The sequence below is a fragment of the Rhagoletis pomonella genome, unplaced genomic scaffold (assembly GCF_013731165.1).
Source record: "Rhagoletis pomonella isolate Grant_MI unplaced genomic scaffold, Rhpom_1.0 Rhpom_scaffold_05026, whole genome shotgun sequence".
NCBI classification, from domain to species: domain Eukaryota; kingdom Metazoa; phylum Arthropoda; class Insecta; order Diptera; family Tephritidae; genus Rhagoletis; species Rhagoletis pomonella.
The window spans coordinates 2708-13414 of record NW_023463574.1 but is presented as its reverse complement, the minus strand read 5'-3'; the positions used below and the strand labels follow the sequence as shown (position 1 = coordinate 13414).

The window sequence follows — 10707 nt, the reverse complement described above, 5'->3', positions numbered from 1 at the left end:
CCTATGTACTCGGCATTACCTTTTCTCTTCACATTCGTTTCAGCGCTGCTTGCAAGCATGGGTCAGCTGACTCAATAGGTTTGTGTTGCCATATTGTTCGTGCACGTTTGAAATAATTATTTATTGTGGCTTTCGCCACAAAAAAATTCCTCGAATACGTGTTAGATTATTTCATGTGCAGAACCCATACAAAAATTTGAGCGAATATATATATTTCATTACTACATATATGTCTCATTACTACAACGCATAACCAAAAACTTCAAAATAAAATTTACGAGTAACAAAAAAATATTCATTGAGAATAACTCTTACTAAGCACCGTAAAAAGAAGAAAGTCGAAAATAAAAATTATGGGCAATGGAAAAAATTTTGTCTTGGGAATAATTCGTACCAGGCAACGTAAAAACAAAAACGTCGAAAATAAAAGTTATGAGCAAAAGAAAAAAATTTTCATAAGCTGATTTATGGAGCTTTACGGCCGGTTAAATAAAAAGCAAAAACAGCATTACTACAACGCATAACCAAAAACTTCAAAATAAAAGTTACGAGCAACAAAAAAAATTTTTCATTGAGAATAACTCTTATCATGCAATGTAAAAAAAAAACAGTCGAAAATAAAAATTATGGGCAATGGAAAAAATTTTGTCTTAGGAATAAATCGTACCAGGCAACGTAAAAACATAAACGTCGAAAATAAAAGTTATGAGCAACAGAAATAATTTTGTCTTGAGAATAACTCTCACTGAGCGACGCACAGTGGGGCAAAAAAGGTAATCGTGGACAAATTAATTTTGAGAGCCCAAATATGAACCGAATTCAAGTTTCTTTTTTACAAACGAAAGATAATTAAATTCTGCGTCGAACTGTTCGAGCCGATTTTTTTAAGAAGCTCTAGTTTTTTATTTATTTATGTTGAAAGATGAAAGAAAAAAAATTTTACGTTTGAATGCTTTCAATTTTATGGAAAATACTTGAAATTAATTTCAAATGCCTGCAGTTATTTAAAACATTATTTATAAACATTTCTACATAGGATGCCGCTAATTAACTAATGTATTTAATTTGTTATCTGTACTAATATATATTTCGAAAGCGGTTTTTGTTTCTGTTCGGAAAACTCGAGAACAGCTGTACCGATTTGTTTGAAATTTTGGACGCTTACTCCAACCCCTCCAAGGATGATAATATTAGGGAAATAATTTCGATATATAAAGGGGGCGTGGCTACTCCCATACAAACCGAATTTTTCATACTGCATATCTTTGGAAGTGTTCATGGTAGAGTACTGGAACTTGGTACGAAGGTATGTGAAATAAATCGCATACTAATGGAGAAAAATTTAGGCTATTGGAAAAGGGGGCATGGCACCTCCCATAAAAACCAAATTTTTCATATTGCATATCCTTGGAAGTGTTCATGGTAGCGTATTGGAACTTGGTACGGAGGTATGTATGGACCAATTTTTTTTTTTGATATTCCTTATAACAGTTGTGTCTCTGGAATTTATATAACGTGGTGTTGTTTAATCAGCTGTGAGTAGCGTTCGATTATCAAAATTTTATATTTTCCTAGTGAGTGAGTGAAAACGTGAGAGTATTTGCATTTTCTGTCGCCCTTTTTCATTCGGAGAAGAATAGCTGAAATTTGACAATGACCAGCTAAAAGCCAAAAAAAAATACAAGTAATTGTTGTATTTGTTGAAGCGATACCACCTTATATGAATTCATCGTATACCCATGATACAAAAAAGAAGGTAGTTCCATTTAATGACATTCGTTGTTGTTGCTAACCATTTGACTTTTAATAAAATTATGACATTTCATCAAATTCATGCTACCTGATCACTAGAAGTAAAATTTTTTTAAGTAGAATATATAATGGACCTGAAAATTAATACACAATAATTCAAGTTTTTTTCATTCATTGAAATGTTAAAATTAAAAATTTGTTGAAGTTAGTGGTGACACGCTAACCACAAAGCCTAATTTTTTGCAAAATGTGATGAGAAAATTAAAAGTAAATTTGAACCAAAATATTATAAAAACGTTTTATTTGGGAAGAAAATTCTTAAGAATTAGATTTTTAAATCGCATTCAACATAAGAAAATTAAGAAATAAACACAATGCGTTCGTGATCTTTATTATAAAATAAAAAGAACTATTACGATGAAGTCTCCTTTGGAAGTTTACATTTTATATATCTTTAATAAAAAAGGTGCGAACAACGTTAGTAAAAAAATTCCAAGCTCTGATAATTTTGATTTGAAATTTTATTAAATTGGTATAAATATGGCACAGAAAATACTATGATTTATTGTTTTAATATTATAAAAATGGCAAGGCCGTTGAGAATACTCACAATTTATGTAACTTCAAAAAATTATATTATCCGTCAAAAGTTATTTATTGAAACTACCTTCTTTTTTGTATCATGCGTATACCAGAGAGCTGCATGGATACACTCAAATTACATTTTAAGTCACTCGCTTTCTTTTCACATCTGCACACACTCGCACTCATTTATTTCCAAACATAACGTGCGATAGCATTGAAAAAACATTGTCGGTTGAGTGAGTAATTCACACTATCAAGTGCTCGATTCAAATAACAAGTGCTTGATTCGAAGAACAAGTGCATAGCATAACTGCTGTAATGAATGTATCAAAGAAAAAACATTTGTAAAGGCAATTTTTGTTAATTTTATTGGTTTCCTAACTGAATATTATAATGCAAAAATATCAACTGATTAAGGGCATCATCATTTGACAAAAGGTGGCATCTTTTGTCAGAAATAACATTTCCAGCAGAAGAAAAAACTCTTCCTGACGATGCGCTAGTTGAAGGAGTGGCTATTACTCTACGATTGAGTTTATGCAGCAGCGGCATTTCGCATTTGTGTACCTCCCACCAATTACTTATATCGAAGTCCGTATGAAAATATACCTCTGCAGTAGCTTTATCAGTTCTGCTCACAAAGGTAGGTTGTTTAAGAAGACCTGAAAACAGCTCAAAGTTGTCTGAAGGTAACAAAGGTGTAACCGGAATTTGTGGTTCCGTTGTACTGTCAGAATTCTCAGTTAACGTTCTTATAATTTGTAAACATTTCTCTTTTGTGTACCTTTGCTCAGATTCGCTCTTTTGCTGGCAGGTATAAAAAAGCACAATTTTGTGCAAATCTGTTAGTTTTCAACAGCAACTGTTTTTAAATTATAAAGCAACTTATTTTTCAAGTCCCTTATAAAGCCGATGTCTTCTGAGTTAACATTGCATTTCTTTTGTAGACTAGTTATATAAATGTACGTCAGATTTTAATAAATAAATGGTTCAAAACTAGATTTTATTTTATTTCTTTATCTATGCACATCGATATTATTCAAAGGATCTTTTAAACGCTTGAGAAAAACGTTCAAATTTGATTATCGAACCATCAACTTACTATTGTTTGTACGTAAATTTTACTCCCAAATATTTAAAAGAAAATCTCCCCTATCAAAAAATTTCAATGTGGCAAAGCTATGCTTAATGTTTACATCTGGAGAAATGTCAAAAATCTGCTTTATAATAAAAAAATAGTAGTAATGAAACTACCTTCTTTTTTGTATCATGCGTATACCCATGGTGTAATAATAACAAGGTGTTGTCAGTAACTTAACCTCACTTTTTCGGCAGGTCTATTCTGGTCACGCATTTTAAAATACTAGAAAATGTACTAATTATTTACTACTTTTAATCCGTTGGTGCATACTATTTCAAATTAAATGTAGAAAAATGTATAATTACAGGCTTATAAGCCTGAATATATGTTTGTATCGGCAGCTCCACACAGCTTGGACATATATCGTAACTTTAAAAAAGTAAAAGCCGTAAAATAAGGCAATTTCCTATAAGACTGTAAATGACTTTTTAAATAGATTAAAACACATAAATATCGATAATATAAGCGAATTCCTAATTGAACCATGCAGCCACTCTATTCTAGTGTATCAGTAGTTCATTTGGCTCAATATTATGACAATGCAGCAAGAGTTATTTAATATAAAAAATCGCCTTTCCATACGATTTTTGTGCTCGGTTTTTCCATTGATAGCCATGACATCTTTTATTTTTTTACTTTTTGAAGACAAAAATTATACAAATCCAGCAATTTTAGATATTAATATCGTTCTGAAAGCACCAAGTTCTTAAAAAATCACGATACAACGAATTACTCAAATGGAGTATTTTAAATACTATTTCACAACGAATAGTAGTATAAAAATTAAGATCGGCAGCACTGAAAATAAGCATGCCGATCTTGTCAAAATCACAACATACACGTCGGTACTGGCAACACCTTGTTATTATTCCACCATGGCGTATACCTATACAATGGAATGTATCAAGGCGAATTTATATAAGGTGGTGTTGTTTCATCAGCTGTGAGTAGCGTTTGATTGTCAAAATTTTGTGTTTCGTTAGCGAGTGAGTGAAAACGTGAGAGTGTTTGTATTTTCTGTTGCCCTTTTTCATTCCGGGAAGAATAGCTGAAATTTGACAATGGCCCGCTAAAAGCAAAAACAAAATACAAGTAATTGTTGTAGTTGTTGAATCGATACCACCTTATATCCCAATAAGCAAAATAAACTTAAAGAAAGTCTATTTTTAAGTTTTCAATTATAAACATTAAGCTTACAAAACGTTAATTTTTTGTTTATAAAACGCTTGAAAGTAAGCGTAATATAATCGAAAAGGAACATTGGTTATAAGCGTAGAAATATAAACTTGTAATAAATGTTCAAAAGAAAGCTTTTTATAAGCGTAAAAGTGTAAACTTATAACAAAGGTACAAAAAAAGTTGTATATAAGCGTATGAATATAGACTTACTAAAAATTTTCAAAAGAAAGCTTTTTATAAACATTTTTATAACCCTTTATTTAAAGATATTTCATCAAAAACTCATACATAGATTGCTTAACATCTAGAAACTAAACGAAATGCGAATTTTCGGCGGACTCATCTACAGTCGCGAAAATATAAATAGGGAAAAGACATTTTAGCATACAAATTCACGATAACACACAAAAATTAAGCATAAAAAAGTTCATTATTACATCTTGTTGCGTGCTTTCAATTACATGCGGTTATTGGCAAATTGGAAAAACGACATCGATGCAGCTATATATTCGGCTTCATCGCCGCCATTCTCATTGATGAACTTTTCTGAAAAAAATTTAATACATTTTTAATTGAATGTTAAACTAAGAAAGGATAAGGAGAACTCATCATTTGAAGACTCGAATGCTCCACCGATTAGCGCAGCGGGTCCTGGATTGGATTTTCTTTATCGCATCGGTTTTATTTAATTTTTTCTTTTAATAATATATTTTAAAAAAAGTAAACACGTCACTTACGATTGAAAAAATGCTATATTTACTACTTCATGTCGTTGGCATTTGCATTTCATTTATAAGTTTAAGTTATTTGTAAACATTCGCTCTCAAAACTTATTAAAGGTTTATTTGAAAAAACTTGTAATAAGCTTAATATTAAAAATGCTTATTTGACGCTTATTATAGCAAACTTACTTTAAGTTATTTTTAAAAACACTTACTGAAATGCTTGTTGGGTATGTATTCGCCTTGGTATGTATCAAGGCACATTAAACAGGTAGTATCAGTAGAGCAAAAACAACATTTACGTGTATTTTGTTGTTGCTTCTGGTATCGAAAGTGTCAAAAACTGTTCTGAATTTTTTCTTCTAAATCAAAGCGTGCCATGTGAAATACAAAAAATTATAAAAAATAAAAAATTGAAATTGGAAAAAATAAAAATTGATGCAACTTTCTTTCCTAGTAAATTTGTTTGCTTCTCGAAGCATTGATCCATCCTTTGTAAGGCCCAGTAATCAGCGGTCGTGCTGCCGAGTTGGGCGAACGTTCCAAAAGCTGCTATTCAATCGCTTGTTTTGTATGGAAAAAGGTTTCACAAGCAAATGGATTTTAACAATTCAGAATTTTTGTGAGAAAAAATTAAAAATATTTGACATTTTCGAGACCAAATAATTTGAAATAAATCAAATCAGCTGCTCTACTGATACTACCTGTTCAATGTACCTTGGTATGTATGTATGTACATATTTTACTTGCCACATATCATTCAATAGCACATAGTTATCCCTGGAGTAGGTCTCAAACATAGAAAATTAAAATTTTAAAATCACATTTGCATGGAATCAAGTCTTGTGTTCAAAATGAGGTACGTTTATTTTCTATAACAAAATAATTTGTTAAATATATAGTACAAATGTATGTACATGTGCATGATTCAATAATTATTATTATTGAATCCATGGTACATATGTCCATATGTATGTACATACTATCACACGTTTAATAATATAAATATGTATAATTCAAAATTTACTTTTTTGGAGACTTCATCATACAATTAATAAGCTTGATAAGTAGAATACGTTCAGCCTAACAGATGGCTAAACTTCCCAAAAATTGCCGAGATAAGTACATTTCCATCTGTATTTTGGTATAGCAACTGCATGAGTTGATCAAACTTTGATTGCGTTTTCCCACAAAATTGAAATTTTGAAATAATTTTGTATATTATTAAACGAGCGATATGTGTTTATGCTTTCCTTATTTTCAGGACCGGCAAGGAGAATTTGATTGTTGGTAAACGATTGAAATACTTTTTCACATTTCATTGGAGAGGTTTTCTCTCTGTTCTATTTCCTACCATACTGTTGCCTCTTCTTTTTACAGAACCAGTGATGGTAACTCACTAAGTAAATACGTATGTAGTTAAACTATTAGTAACATTAGTTGTTTTCAGGAGATGCGCTGTTGCTATGTGGTATGTTTAATGGCTTCTTTCTGGATCTTTGAGCTTATCCCTCTTGGAGTAACTTCTCTGCTGCCTGTAGCGTTTTTTCCCTTGATGGGAATTTTGGTAAAAATACTTTTTTTTTTGTGCAGTTACGTATATGTATGTCATTTCATTTGTTAATCTGGTTCCTCTATTAAGGATACCGAAACTACCGTTAATTGCTATTTCCCTAACGCTATTCTGCTGTTCTTCGGAAGTTTGGTGGTGGCATTGGCCATTGAGTATTCGAATTTACATAAACGCATAGCCTTTGGTGTACTCTCTTTAGTTGGCTGTAGCCCGTACAAGTGAGATGCAATATTTTTATTTATTTTCCATTTAATTGGAATTTGTTTTTTTTTTTAATAGATTACATTTTAGCATGCTATACATTACAATGTTTGTATCAATGTGGATCACCAATTCTGCTGCCACGGCAATGATGTGTCCGATTATTAAAGGTACTCTAGAGGAAATGGCGGGGGTAAGTTATTTTGTAAGTAAACAATTCGCGACTTATAAAGATTAAGCGGTTTTTTGTATTTAGCAAGGCGTTGTTGATGTCTATGATGAAAGCAAGGTTCTTGCAGCCGATGAGTAAGTTTTTGAGTGATCTTTAGCCATGTATGCTCAATAATTATCATTGCAGCCCACCATATCCTTCTAGAGTTGCAATTGCCTTTTACCTTGGAGTTTCGTATGCTTCATCTATCGGTGGATTAGGTACCCTTATTGGAACTGGAACAAATATTGCTTACAAAGGCATCTTTGAAAAAATGTTCAAAGACACAAACGACATGAGCTTTTTGCCCTTCATGGCATTTAATGTGCTACCAATGCTCCTTAACACAACTCTAGTTGCTGTGGCACTGCAATGGCAATTCATGGGTTTATTTAGATTGGGTGATAAAAAAATTACTGCGTCTAAAGAAGCCGAAGAAGCTGCCCGGGCCGTCATTAAAGAAAAAGCTAAAGAATTGGGAAAATTTTCATGCCACGAGCTTCAAGTGGGAATATTTTTTTTACTGATGATAGTTCTTTTTCTCACACGGAAGCCAGGCATGGCTGGTCTAAAAGGATATGCAGACATTTTGACAGAAAAGTGAGTTTTGAAAACCTTACAAAACTGTAACGATTTTCTTTCATGTTATTTTAGAAAACTTAAATCCGCTTCTGGACTCATAGGCGTCTCTTTCCTTCTTTTCACATTGCCCATCAATTATTTAAGCATGAAGTATTTCGCATGCCGGAGTAAGTACCTACATACGAGTTTTTCGAAATATTGAATAACGAATTAATTGCCATGTATGCACTTTAGGATCAAGCCAAGAAGGCACAATAAGATCCATTCTCGATTGGCCTTGGTTTTCCGTACGTCACTCATGGGGATTATTATATTTACTTGCTGGAGGTTTCGCACTATCTGAAGGGGCATCAAAATCTCATTTTGCCGCATATGTTGGAGAAAAGCTATCTGCACTGGAAGTACTTCCTCCATGGCTCCTACAGTTAATTTGCCTCATAGTTGCCGTGGTAGCCACAGCTTTTACGTCAAATGTAGCCATGTGCAACATTTTAATGCCCATTTTATTGAATTTGGTAGGGTGCTATGAGTACCTTAGCGAAATACCTTAATGAAAATTATTTTATGCATTTCTTAGGCGGTATCTATAAGGGTAAATCCCACTTATCTTTGTCTGCCCGCTGCGTTAGGCCTAAGCATGGCTTTCCATTTACCGGTCAGCACTCCGCCGAATGCCATAGTGTCTGCATATGCTAGCGTTAGAACCAAGGATATGGTAAGTTAATACTAAATACGTACATTCATACATATGTATTCGTATATTCAAATCGTAGTTACCATTGCAAAAAGTCCTATTTGAAACTGTTCCTTAAGTGTTTTTTTAATATTCCGTTAGTTTTCTCTCATACAAACCCTTATACCATGCCATATCTTAGGAAAATTGCCCTGCAACGAAGCAGTTTTACGCAGATTTTAAAGAATTTCGAAACTTGTAAGTGCATAGAAAATTCTTGCAAAGCTTTTCCAAAAAAATCAAATGAAAATAGCTTTTTACTATACAAACCACGTTTTTATAAATGGGCTAACAAGCAGAAAATAATTGCTTGTAGTCCCATAGAACTTGTTTCGAGTTATCAAAAACTATCAGCTTTTTGCGTTCGCGTGCGCAGAAAATTTGCAAATTAGGGGAAATTGAGAAAGCAAAGTGACATTTCATTTTGAAAGGAGGCTGCTAGTTTCTGCTGGAACAATTTTTGCCAGCAGCTATTTGCCAGCAGCTGATAAAAAATAGATGGTTGGAATTTACGCGAATCACAAAATTTAATTTGATAGTATGGAAGTTAAAAATGATGAAATGCGACTAATTAAACTTGTAAGAAGTAAGTAACCAGTCGTTTATTTAATAAACTGTGTCAGGATAATACATTGGGATCATTTGTCTTACGTTTTCAATTTTACATTTTTGAATGTAAACAAAAATTCTATTTTATGTTCGTCTAACTTGCAAGTTTCTGCAAATTTTCTGTTCGCGTATGTTCAGGATATTTTTCTCTTGTGAGAGAACAGATGAAATTTCGCCGAAACTTCTTTGTTGGAAATTTTTTATTACATTGAGGAAAAAAGCTAATTTCGACAACTAAATATATTTAGTTTCCTAATTTTGACAACACTTGGGAACTGTTACCAAGGAATGGGAACTATTACCATGGTTTGATAATTATAACTAAAAGCTTCTGATGTTCATCAAGGTTGAACCAAATCGTTAATTTAGTTGAAGGGTTTGTTAAATACCAGGGTTTGGAAATTCTCACTCACGTTCGCGATCAAGAATATTCCACATTTTTGTATCGAGAATAAAAAATGCAAACAAATTTATATTTATATATTACTAGCAGAGAGGGGTAAACAATTCAAAATATAAAACAGTAGTATACATATTCAGTTCATCATAAATTAAAGGAGCCAAACTATTTTCTGTTTAAATTAAGGCAACCTTATGAACCATACTTTTAGCTTTATCGTGCTTCAACAACTATATATTTGCCATCATTTTCTGTATAAATATTGTTTCATTATTAATATTAGGTGGATTAAGGTAACGACAGAATTTTTAAATTAAAATTAGTCTACTACGGTACATTCTGGCAAAATATTTTTTTTATTTTCACTTTTATTTCAACATATTTTGATTAAAAGAAAAAATTGATAAAAATAAAATATTTCACACAAACAACAAAAAATATAATCGATAATCGCATGAGGCTATTGCCTGAAAATTTTAATATGCACTTAGTGGCATTGTGCTACTATGATAGCTCGGCCTAGTAATCATAGTCAACATACAAAAAAAATCGGTACTGTGTTTCTACTGGAATTATAAAATCTATTATATTTTAAGACTTCCACCAAAATATCTCACAAAAATATTAAGATTTGCGTGAGCTGCACCGATTTGAAAATACCCCAAAAATTTAGTTTTTTATTAATAAAAAGTTTTTTTTTAATATTTTCCGAGAAAATTACCTCAGATAACTAAACAGTAGGTTTGTTCCACAAGCTACTCGAAGTCACTTCGGGTTACACATACGCGTTCCACCAGTAAGTTTTTGAGTTTATTTGATATACGCTGACAGTTTGAACTTTGCTCGAGTTTTTCTACAAGTAGCTTGTGGAACAAACCTAGTTTAAGCTTAAAATGTTTGCATAAAAATATTAAAAAAAAAATTTGTACGGAATCATAATAATGAGATTTTTTATGCAGTTTTTGAACTTTTTTCAAAGACTAGTTTAAGAAAACCTGGTATAACTCAGCCAAAACCTT

The 10707-nt window shown here is 32.1% G+C and overlaps 1 protein-coding gene across 1 annotated transcript; it reads left to right on the top strand.

The window, feature by feature from the left end:
• Window positions 1-6233: 6233 nt before the first annotated feature.
• LOC118754975 (protein I'm not dead yet-like) lies at window positions 6234-8661 on the top strand (the record flags this gene model as incomplete). Its single annotated transcript, XM_036489837.1, is given in 10 exon segments — window positions 6234-6238; window positions 6644-6770; window positions 6830-6946; window positions 7022-7170; window positions 7232-7346; window positions 7410-7459; window positions 7512-7964; window positions 8019-8113; window positions 8181-8461; window positions 8524-8661. Coding segments are annotated over 10 exon segments (1530 nt in total), but the record flags the coding sequence as incomplete, so codon positions are not given.
• Between the last annotated feature and the right edge of the window lie 2046 nt (window positions 8662-10707).